Source organism: Anomaloglossus baeobatrachus, chromosome 1 (genome assembly GCF_048569485.1).
Source record: "Anomaloglossus baeobatrachus isolate aAnoBae1 chromosome 1, aAnoBae1.hap1, whole genome shotgun sequence".
Lineage (NCBI taxonomy): Eukaryota > Metazoa > Chordata > Amphibia > Anura > Aromobatidae > Anomaloglossus > Anomaloglossus baeobatrachus.
Window position 1 is genome coordinate 291,038,504 of NC_134353.1, and position 12,492 is coordinate 291,050,995.

The following is a 12,492-nucleotide window of genomic DNA, read 5'->3' on the forward strand; positions in this document are numbered from 1 at the left end:
TAATGAAAACCCAAAAGTCATTATCTAAGAAAATTTGAATATTATATAAGACCAACTAAAAAAATGATTTTAAACTCAGAAATGTTGGTGCCTACTGAAAAGTATGTACAGTAAATGCACTCAATACATGGTCGGGGCTCTTTTTGCATGAATTACTGTGTGGCATGGAGGCGATCAGCCTTGTGGCATTGCTGAGGTGTTATGAAAACCCAGGTTTCTTGGATAGCAGCTTTCAGCTCATCTGAATTGTTGGGTCTGGTGTGTCTCATCTTCCTCTTGACAATACCCCATGGATTCTCTATGGGGTTTAGGTCAGGTAAGTTTGCTGGTCAATCAAGCACAGTGATGCTGTGGTTATTAAACCAGGTATTGGTACTTTTGGCAGTGTGGACAGGTGCCAAGTCCTGCTGGAAAATGAAATTTTCATCTCCAAAAAGCTTGTCGGCAGAGGGAAGCATGAAGTGCTCTAAAATTTCCTGGTAGATGGCTGCACTGACTTTGGCCTTGATAAAACACAGTGGACCTACACTAGCAGATGACATGGCTCCCCAAACCATCACTGATTGTGGAAACTTCACACTAGACCTCAAGCAGTTTGGATTGTGGCCTCTCCACTCTTCCTCCACACTCTGGGACTTTAATTTCCAAATGAAATGCAAAATTTACTTTCATCTGAAAACAACACCTTAAACCACTGAGCAACAGTCCAGTTCTATTTCTCCTTGACCCAGTAAGACGCTTCGGTGGCGTCTATTGGTTATGAGTGGCTTAACAAAAGGAATGTGACAATTGTAGCCAATGTCCTCGATATGTCTGTGTGTGGTAGCTCTTGAAGCACTGACTCCAGCAGCAGTCCACTCCGTGTGAATCTCCCCCAAATCAAGGCTGCAGTTATCCCGGTTGCCTGTGCACCTTTTCTTACCACACTTTTTCCTTCTAGTCAACTTTCCATTAATGTGCTTGGATACAGCACTCTGTGAACAGCCAGTTTCTTTAGCAATGCTCTTTTGTGGCTTACCCTCCTTCTGGAATGTGTCATTGACTGCCTTCTGGACATCTGTCAAGTCAGAAACCTTCCCCATGAGTTTTTAGCCTACTGTACCAGACTAAGGAACCCTTTTAAATGCTTAGGAAGCCTTTGAAGGTGTTTGTGGTGATTATTCTAATTTTCTGAGATAATGACTTTTGGGTTTTCATTGGCTGTAAGCCATAATCATCAACATTAACAGAAATAAACACTTGAAATAGATCACTTTGTTTGTAATGACTCTATATAATATATGTGTTTCCCTTTTTGTACTGAATTACTGAAAACAGTAAAAAACAGTTTTAAAAAATAAAAACCTAAAAGTTCAAATCACCCCCCATTTGCCCCATTGAAAATTATCGAGTTAAAAAAGTAAAAAATATACACACATTTGGTATCTCTGCATTCGGAAATGTCCAATCAATCAAAATATAAAATCAATTAATCTGATCAGTAAACGGCGTAGCGGCAAACAATTTCCAAAACTACGTGTTTTGGTCACTGCGAATTTTGCAAATCCAAATGCAAACGCATTAACCGGCGATCAAAACATAGCACAAAAATGGTACCATTAAAAACATCAGCTGAAGACACAAAAAATAAGCTATCACTGAGCCATAGATCCTGAAAAATAAGAACACTACAGGCCACGGAAAATGGCACAAAAAAGTGTGCCACTTTTTTTGGACAAATCTCTGAATTTTTTTAACTGAGATAAAAGTAAACCCAGGGCCGCCACTAGGAATTTCAGGGCCCCATACTGGCAAAATTATGTGGCCCCCTTGAGACTCCCCCCAGGCTCCACCCCTGCTCCGCCTCTACCCCTTAAACTTTCCACAGCCTGCCAAAACTCTTGGAAACACACATATATATATATATTATATATATATATATATATATACAGTTAGGTCCAGAAATATTTGGACAGTGACACAAGTTTTGTTATTTTAGCTGTTTACAAAAACATGTTCAGAAATACAATTATATATATAATATGGGTTGAAAGTGCACACTCCCAGCTGCAATATGAGAGTTTTCACATCCAAATCGGAGAAAGGGTTTAGGAATGATAGCTCTGTAATGCATAGCCTCCTCTTTTTCAAGGGACCAAAAGTAATTGGACAAGGGACTCTAAGGGCTACAATTAACTCTGAAGGCGTCTCCCTCGTTAACCTGTAATCAATGAAGTAGTTAAAAGGTCTGGGGTTGATTACAGGTGTGTGGTTTTGCATTTGGAAGCTGTTGCTGTGACCAGACAACATGCGGTCTAAGGAACTCTCAATTGAGGTGAAGCAGAACATCCTGAGGCTGAAAAAAAAGAAAAAATCCATCAGAGAGATAGCAGACATGCTTGGAGTAGCAAAATCAACAGTCGGGTACATTCTGAGAAAAAAGGAATTGACTGGTGAGCTTGGGAACTCAAAAAGGCCTGACAACAGTGGTGGATGATCGCCGCATACTTTCTTTGGTGAAGAAGAACCCGTTCACAACATCAACTGAAGTCCAGAACACTCTCAGTGAAGTAGGTGTATCTGTCTCTAAGTCAACAGTAAAGAGAAGACTCCATGAAAGTAAATACAAAGGGTTCACATCTAGATGCAAATCATTCATCAATTCCAAAAATAGACAGGCCAGAGTTAAATTTGCTGAAAAACACCTCATGAAGCCAGCTCAGTTCTGGAAAAGTTTTCTATGGACAGATGAGACAAAGATCAACCTGTACCAGAATGATGGGAAGAAAAAAGTTTGGAGAAGAAAGGGAACGGCACATGATCCAAGGCACACCACATCCTCTGTAAAACATGGTGGAGGCAACGTGATGGCATGGGCATGCATGGCTTTCAATGGCACTGGGTCACTTGTGTTTATTGATGACATAACAGCAGACAAGAGTAGCCGGATGAATTCTGAAGTGTACTGGGATATACTTTCAGCCCAGATTCAGCCAAATGTCGCAAAGTTGATCAGACGGCGCTTCATAGTACAGATGGACAATGACCCCAAGCATACAGCCAAAGCTACCCAGGAGTTCATGAGTGCAAAAAAGTGGAACATTCTGCAATGGCCAAGTCAATCACCAGATCTTAACCCAATTGAGCATGCATTTCACTTGCTCAAATCCAGACTTAAGACGGAAAGACCCACAAACAAGCAAGACCTGAAGGCTGCGGCTGTAAAGGCCTGGCAAAGCATTAAGAAGGAGGAAACCCAGCATTTGGTGATGTCCATGGGTTCCAGACTTAAGGCAGTGATTGCCTCCAAAGGATTCGCAACAAAATATTGAAAATAAAAATATTTTGTTTGGGTTTGGTTTATTTGTCCAATTACTTTTGACCTCCTAAAATGTGGAGTGTTTGTAAAGAAATGTGTACAATTCCTACAATTTCTATCAGATATTTTTGTTCAAACCTTCAAATTAAACGTTACAATCTGCACTTGAATTCTGTTGTAGAGGTTTCATTTCTAATCCAATGTGGTGGCATGCAGAGCCCAACTCGCGAAAATTGTGTCACTGTCCAAATATTTCTGGACCTAACTGTATATATATATATATTTTACTCACCCTCCCTAGTCGTGCGGGGTCCTCTCTGAGCCACGATGCATTTCGGCTGGATATGCGCCCTCGAACGCACATCCAGCTGAAGCAAGGCGGGGACCGGGGTCGGTGGGCCCCTCCAACACTCCCGGCAATCGTCCTGCACCTGTCTTCGGCTCACAGAGCGAATACCTATTTCCGTCAGTTGCCGAGTCCTCGCCACCTCCACAGCTCTGCTTTCCTGCAGCAGTGAGATGACCTCATCACACTGCTGCTCGCTAAGCCCTGCTCTGCCCCTGCCTCCAGCACAGGAGCGGACACTGAAATCTGTGCAAGAAATTGTGCCTGGGCCTCCCTCTTTTTAAGGTGCCAAAGCTGCAGATTTATATGTATATAAAACACACATATATATTACATAGTGCCCTCTTTTGTTTTGTACAGCACAATTCCTTACATATTCGATTCTCCCGTCATTTTTGTTATTTATAGAGCTCTGTCTTTATTTCATAGCTTCCTCTCTTGTTAGATATAAAATGACATGACTGTTGATGGAACATGGTAAGCTTCTTTTCTGATGGACTGGTCTTCGGGTCAGATGCTGCTCCATCAGCAGTCATTTTATATCTAACAAGAGAGGATTATATAATAAAGAGAAGGAGCTGTGAATAACACAAATAACGAGAAAATGCTATATAGGAGATGGTGCTATACAGAGAAAAAGAGGACACTATATAATAAAGGACAGCAGCATACATAACTAGTGAGGATGCTAATAAGGGACAGTGTTATACATAATAAAAGGAGAAACGATGTACTTAAGGACTGCGCTTTACATTGTGAGTACACTAAATAATGAGGTTGCATCCTGCATCCGTGTGCCGTGTCAGTGTGTTGCCTGACTTTTTTTTCTCGGACAGCGCACAGACCCATGGAGTTTGCCCTATTCCTCATAATCAGATCATAACAGCACATGCTCCGAGTCTCGCAGATCTTATTCTCAGAGCTGTGATTTTCACTGATATGTGAATGGATCTATGAAACTCTAGGGGTCTAGGGGATACATACATTTACCCCACACTGTGCCCCTGAAAATAAATATGTACCCTACTATACATTATACAATGAGCCACACACCATTCAGAATATAAGGTGATAATAAGCTGCACTGTGCCCCTCATTAGCTATAATCTGTCGCCTAATAAATATAAACTAATCAGTCTCTGTGACACTCCCTCAATTAATTATAAGGCTATGTGCACACATTACGATTTTGTAGCAGAAAATATGCAGCGTTTTACAGTTGCAAGCAAAACGCATATTTTATGCAGTGTTCTTCCTGCCAACACATCAGCACTTGCAGCACAATTTTATGCTGCAAATACTGAATGTGTGCACAAAGCCTTAGTCCCTTTCATGTGACCTCCCCCCACAATTTATCATACGTCCATAATAGCTTCACAATGAATTGTGGGGGGGACAAGACACAACCGGGGCTATATAATGAATTTTAGTTTGGGTAGGAGGTTATCAGGGCCATATAATAAATTTTGGAGCGGAAGCTATGAGGAACTTAGCATCCTCACCCACCATCCAACTCATTTTAAAGGAAACCTTCTGTCAAGTCCTCTATGGCCTCTAGCAGCATTCCCGTCTGTATGTTAAAATTCCCGGCCTCACCAGCCCTGTGTAATGCTATTCACTAAAATGAATGTTTAAAAAAAGAGGATTTATAAACTGAGCTGTTTCTATGCTAATTAGGTCTATGACTAGTCGCAGGGGCATTGTTTCCTTAGACTAGTTGGCCGTCTTTTCATGCTATCACACCCCTGTGGACATATTATTATTATTATTATTATTTATTATTATAGCGCCATTTATTCCATGGCGCTTTACAAGTGAAAGAGGGTATACGTACAACAATCATTAACAGTACAAGACAGACTGGTATAGGAGGAGAGAGGACCCTGCCCGCGAGGGCTCACAGTCTACAGGGAATGGGTGATGGTACAATAGGTGAGGACAGAGCTGGTTGCGCAGTGGTCTACTGGGCTGAGGGCTATTGTAGGTTGTAGGCTTGTTGGAAGAGGTGGGTCTTGAGGTTCCTCTTGAAGCTTTCCACGGTAGTGGAGAGTCTGATGTGCTGAGGTAGAGCGTTCCAGAGTATGGGGGATGCACGGGAGAAATCTTGTACACGATTGTGGGAAGAGGAAATAAGAGAGGAGCAGAGAAGGAGATTTTGTGAGGATCTAAGGTTGCGTGCAGGTAGGTACTGGGAGACTAGGTCACAGATGTAGGGAGGAGACAGGTTGTGCATGGCTTTGTATGTCATGGTTAATGTTTTGAACTGGAGTCGTTGGGCGATGGGAAGCCAGTGAAGGGATTGGCAGAGTGGCAAGGCTGGGGAGTAGCGAGGGGAGAGGTGGATTAAGCGGGCTGCAGAGTTTAGGATAGATTGGAGGGGTGCAAGAGTGTTGGAAGGGAGGCCAGAGAGCAGGAGGTTGCAGTAGTCGAGGCGGGAGATGATGAGGGCATGCACTAATGTTTTTGAAGATTCTTGGTTAAGAAAAGCACGGATCCGGGAGATATTTTAGAGTTGTAATCGGCATGAGTTGAAGAGGGCTTGGATGTGTGGCTTGAAGGATAGAGCAGAGTCGAGGGTTACTCCAAGGCAACGAGCTTGTGAGACTGGGGTGAGTGAGCAACCATCAAGTTTGATGGAAAGGCTTGTTGGAGGAGGTGAGTGAGGAGGAGGAAAGACAATAAACTCTGTTTTGTCCATGTTAAGTTTTAGGAATCGTGCAGAGAAGAAGGATGAAATAGCAGACAAACATTGTGGTATTTTGGTTAGTAGAGAGGTAATGTCAGGTCCAGAGAGGTAGATCTGTGTGTCATCGGCATAGAGATGATACTGGAAGCCGTGGGACTCTATGAGCTGTCCCAAGCCGAAGGTATAGATGGAGAACAGCAGGGGTCCAAGAACTGAGCCTTGAGGGACACCGACAGATAGGGGGCGAGCTGAGGAAGTGGTGTGAGAATGGGAGACGCTGAAAGTTCGGTCGGTTAGGTATGAGGAGATCCAAGATAGGGCCAAGTCTGTGATGCCCAGAGATGAGAGAATCTGTAGTAGGAGGGAATGGTCTACTGTGTCGAAGGCAGAGGACAGGTCCAGGAGGAGGAGGATAGAGTAGTGTCGCTTGGCTTTGGCGGTTAGTAGATCATTGGTGACTTTGGTTAGGGCAGTTTCGGTAGAATGATGTGGTCGGAAGCCAGATTGAAGCCGGTCAAAGAGGGAGCAGGAGGAGAGGTATGAGGACAATTCAAGATGGACATGCTGTTCCAGTAGTTTTGAGGCATAGGGGAGAAGGGATATGGGGCGATAGTTTGACACAGAGGATGGGTCAAGGGAGGGCTTTTTGAGGATGGGTGTAATAGAGGCATGTTTAAAGCATGAAGGGAATACACCACTTGCTAGTGATAGGTTGAAGAGATGGGTTAGGGCTGGGATGAAGACTGTGATGAGATTGAGGATGAGGTGCGATGGGAGCGGGTCCAGTGCACAGGTGGTTAGATGTGATCTTGAGAGTAGAGTGGAGAGATTGTTTTCTGTCATGGTGGAGAAGCTGGATTTGGAGGAAGAGGGCTGAGTAGCTATGATGAGGGGCTGTGGTGATTGTGGGCCAAAGCTTGCTCTGATGTTGTCAATCTTCTGTTTGAAGAAAGAGGCAAAGTCTTCAGCTGAGATGAGAGGAGAGGGAGGTGGTGCCGGAGGACGGAGGAGAGAATTGAAAGTGTTGAATAGCTGTTTAGGGTTGTGAGAGAAAGAAGATATGAGGGATATGAAGATATGAAGATATGTCATATGTTTATATGACATATAAAATATATATAATATATATGTGTGTGTGTGTGTGTGTGTGAATGCTGCTGCAGGTCCCTCAATCCCCTCTACTAATTCCAATCCTCCCCCTCCCTATTATCCCCTCCTCAGGGAAATTAACCCTTATCTCTCCTGTAACGGCTGTACGGATCCACGCCACGCCGTCTCTTCACCTCTCAGCTCCCGGGTACTTTCAAATGACACAGGCGCACGCGTGATGACGTTATCAAGGAGTGCGCTCCTGTGTCACACAGAAATGTGCAGGGCAGGGAGCAGAGGACGGACTCCTGAGTTCCACTCTCTACACTGTACAGAGCTGCGGATCGCTCCCTGCCAGGCACGCTGCATGCGATGAGGACAATCTGACCAGGAGCCCCCAGAGCCTGGAGCAGCTACAGGTCAGATTGCCCTCCGGACGAGTCAGGAAAAGTCCCCTTGGGGCACAGTGCAGCTGCAGCGGTATCTCCAGCACACGTGGCTAATTTGCATGCGATGCAAATTAGCCACGTGTATAGCGGCAAAAGCAGCACTGCCGGGCCCCTCTGCTGCGGCTTTGACTGGGGCCCGGTGAAGAAGGGGGGAGGGCCCGGCTGGCCCAGGGCTTAATAAAACTAAGTAACTGTTCCTGGCTCAGCCGGACCCCGGGCCCCCCCCTCTACACCAGGACCAGTACACCAGGCACAGTAGTAATTCCCTGATGGTGGCCCTGAGTAAACCTATACATGATTGGTGTCTACGAACTTGTACCGACCTGTGGCATCACACCAACACATTAGTTGTATCATATAGTGAATATGGTGAATAAAATATCCCAAAAACCATTATGCAATCGCACTTTTTTCTGCACTTGGATTTTTTTTGCCGTTTTACAGTACACTATATGGTAAAACTCCTAGTTTCATTTAAAAGTACAACTTTGGCCCGCAGAAAACAAGCCCTGATATGGCAACATTAATGGAAAAATAGAAAAGTAATGTCTTTTGGAAAAAGAGAGCGAAAAAACAAAAAATTGTCCGGGATGAAGGGGTTTTAATGGTGCCTCACAGCTATCATACCTTTTGGTATAGAACAGTCAAGTCAGTAGGAACTATTAAAACCTCTATAAAAGCTGAGGCAGGGAATACAACAGCTATTTTAGGGTATTTCAGGTCATAGAGAGGACTTCAGACAGCTAAGAATTATAGATAAGGAAAGAAATGGCTAAAACAACTGACTACTAAAAAACAGTGTAGTCTACAAGTGCAGTGTTTAAGATAAAACATGTAAGTAATAGCATATCGAAAATAGATAAACAGAGTTCACCACCAGATTAATAGGGATCAGCCATAGCTATATACTGTAGTAGAGAAAAGAAGCATACCAAATAAAAGATCACCTTAAAACATGTAGTATTTTATTATTTATGGTATATTGCAAAACAAAAAGGACCATATACAATTAAAACAGCCAAAAGGCTACATGAACGTCTAATGCCTGTTGTATAATATTGAAATATGTAGTATGAGAATTATACAGTACTTTGAATCAATTATTATGGGGAGAGATTGATAAGAGAGGTAATAAAAGCAATAAACTAGATGATATTAATCAGGGATATACTCATAGAGGGATTGGACCTTGTCCTGCTGCCTGTGAAATGCACTTTTTCTTTATTCAATAAGTGAATTTCTTGTGCATTGTTTTTTGTGAAGGGGTGAATAATTATATTTTCGTTTGTTTTTTTTAAAGACAAAAGAATATTCCCAACAATTCACTCATTGAAATGTAACTATCCATATTACAATAGGTGCGTGAAACACACATGATTTTTATTTTTGCACACTTGTGCAGGTTTGCTTGTTCGCTTTCTAAACAGAAAACCTGTTGCTGAACCTAAATAGGAATAATATTTAGATGGCTGGTTAAAATGCCATTCCTTCCTTTCTTTCAAATTGTCTTTCCAGGGATGAAGGAGACAAACTCTAGCACCACCTATTGAAAGTAGCAATCCTAAAAGTCAAAAGTGACCCCCTTAACGAACCTTTTCATTTGACTAAGGATTTATGCCAGATCAGAACCCCAATTTGCAGACACAGGGTTCGGGGTGATTGCCCCTCGTCAGTACAAAGTATGGGATTTGATCTGGCTGTATGTCAGGTCTCCGCAACGAGAAAAGTTTTCCCCTGAGACCCCACTAAAACTTCTCATACTGCCACATCAGATCCCATACTTTGCACTGACGAGGGGCAATCAACCCGAAACACTGTGTCTGCAAATTGGGGTTCTGATCTGGCATAAATCCTTAGTCAAATGAAAAGGCTCGTTAAAGGGTCACTTTTGACTTTTAGGATTGCTACTTCCTATAGGTGGTGCTAGAATTTGTCTCCTTCATCCCTGGAGAGACAATTTGAATATTTCCCAGAGGGGCATTGCAGCTATAAGACCCCTCACTGGCAGCCAGACTGGTTTGTCAGGTCTACACAAGGAGAAAAGATTTCCCATGAGACTTCCTTTCTTTCCAAACAGGAAACCTATTACACTTGTTACACTCAAAAAAGTAAAACTTCTTGAAAATCTATAGGGTCTTAACTTTTCAAACAAAAAACTATTACGATTCCCCAAATAGTAATAATCTTTGGACATTCTTGAGAATACAGATTTTTGTAAAATATGAGTTTAATTAAATTCCACTTAAACAAATGAGCCCAACTCTACCCAGGACTATTGAGCAGCTAGAGTCCAACATAAGTAAAAAATGGGACAACATTCCTCTCCCAAAACTCCAACAATTGACTTCTCACTTTCCAGATGTTTCCAGACTTTCTAAAAATATGAGAGGACAAAACACAGTGGTAGACATATCCCTGTCCAAAATTTTTTTGAACTTGAAAAAAAATATTTAATATCTTCTATGTTGTGTTGTGATCGAAATATATCCATAAGAGAGTTCCAAATTATAGGATTCTCATTTCCTGTACATTTTATATAGCATGCAAACTTTTTGGGAATTGGTTTTATAGCTTTATACAATAACATGCTGCTTTTCTGCAAAATGTTAGTGACTGATTTGATGCAGAAAAGTAAGAAGCTGATCTCCCTCTAGTGGTTGGAAAATTCTATAACATGTATATTCATTTCTTTATCTATATAACTTAATAATTTTATTGAATCAATTTAATTCCCTATATTTAGAAGATTTGAAGATAGGCATCATAAAAACAAAGCAACAATTACGAAGAAGATACAGATGTGTCCATCTTGACTTTTCAACAAATCCTGTTAAGTACTTTAATTTTTCAATGTCCATATTCATTACGTTATTGTGATCACAGTGACATGCTAGAAAAACATCTTCAGTGCTGGAGAGGAGAATGCAGCGATGTCGCCAAAAAGGAGAAAAATTGTTGATTCAATAAATAAAAGTGTTTTACTTCATAGGTCAACGCGTTTCAGGGATCGAGTCCCCTTCTTCAGGACCAAAAAAAGGAAAAATCAATAATACAAGATATAATATGCTACAAAAACATTAGCAGGTTGTAACTCACAACACAGTGGCTACCCATAGACAGATATAACATGGTCATCTGCCAAAACCGACAAAAGTAAAGACCCAATTTTTTTTTATTTGGTTTAATTTTTAAAATTTAATAAACTTGCTAATTTTTAGACACTGAAAATTTAAAGCTTACATTTTTCAAATTTATCAAACTATCTCATACTGTTTGATAAATTTGGTGCATTTTAGACTGTCAAGTTTAGACCTATTACTTAGCTTACTTTGCAATTTTAGCTCATATCTGGCATCTCAAAATTTGTCCACTCTGAATAAAGCTATACTTTCTTTATAGATACCTGCCCCTTGATGTGCAATTCATAAAAAGGGTAAAAAAAACCTTAATATATGAAGCTCAAGACATATATGTGCATATGTAGCTTCTTTTTGCTTTTTATTTGCATATGCTTTGCAGAGGTCCACACCAAAATACACAAAAACAATCTTCTCTGATTATCACAGCATTTTTTATATTTTTTATGCGATTTTTTTTTGTCCTGAGTTTTTACCTTTATTACATGTGGTGTTTTTTGCAGTTTTGAAGCAGTGTTCTTTATAGTTGTTTTTTTTTCTATGGAAAAGCATTGATTATGCTCTTAATACATCTACCTGTTTTACATGCATTGTAATCCGTAGAGCCCTAATGAGAAAAAACACACTAAAAAATGCCCATTTGACCCTCATCTTTAAATGCACAGTGGGCATAAGTCTTCACACCCACTTTGGTTAAATGCAGTAGATTTTCTGAACTAAAAAGTATGCAGCAGAAAAAACTGTATTTACGTTGCAGTGAATCCGTTTTTTGGTAAAAAAAAAAATTTGAGCCTGACTTTTGTTTTTTTCTCCCATCTTTCTAGTAAATCTGCCCCATTGATTAATTATTGGCACAAAGTTTGGAATCTACAGAGTATAGCTGCAGAAAACTCATTATTTAACCTGAGATTTTCAAAAATCTATGAGCAAGCGGTAGAACCCATTTATTCTGATGTATTAGAAGACTGAAAAAAAAATACGGTATGCTGCATAGGATCATAATTTCCAAAAAATTGGGCACAAAATGGTGAGACACTGACAACTACTTTTGGGGTTGCAAGATGACCACACAATGTTATACTTTTTTATACTTTTGTATTTTACCAAAAGTTTGAAAAAATAATATATAAAATGCTATGTACTTACTTTTCCAGCAGTTGCCATTTGTCCTTCTTTGCACAATCCTTACTTACTAAAGACAACGTTTGATTAACAGTGTGTACCTTTGAGGAAAGTTACTTATTAAACTACGCATATTGCTGGCCCAAAACTGGCAAAATGCCTAGAACTCCTCCCAAGATAAAAAAAAACAAAAAACTAAGTCATGCCAATAAAATGTTGCAAATGAGTAAGCAAAAGAAGCTAGTGACTTCTAGTATTATCTATTAAAGGGAACCTGTCACCAGATTTTTTCCTATTAAACTAAAATAATCACCTTCTGCAGCTTCTGGGCTGCATTCTATGAAGGTGCACCTTGGTCCTGACTC

General features: G+C 40.9%; 1 protein-coding gene across 1 annotated transcript in view; it reads right to left on the minus strand.

The window, feature by feature from the left end:
• LOC142291944 (alcohol dehydrogenase 1-like) overlaps positions 1-12,240 on the minus strand; it is a 55,554-nt gene extending 43,314 nt beyond the window's left edge. The window contains exon 1 of the mRNA XM_075336924.1: positions 12,152-12,240. Within this exon, the coding sequence (XP_075193039.1) occupies positions 12,152-12,169 (18 nt within the window). The 5' untranslated portion in view covers positions 12,170-12,240. The remainder of the gene's footprint in view (positions 1-12,151) is intronic.
• Between the last annotated feature and the right edge of the window lie 252 nt (positions 12,241-12,492).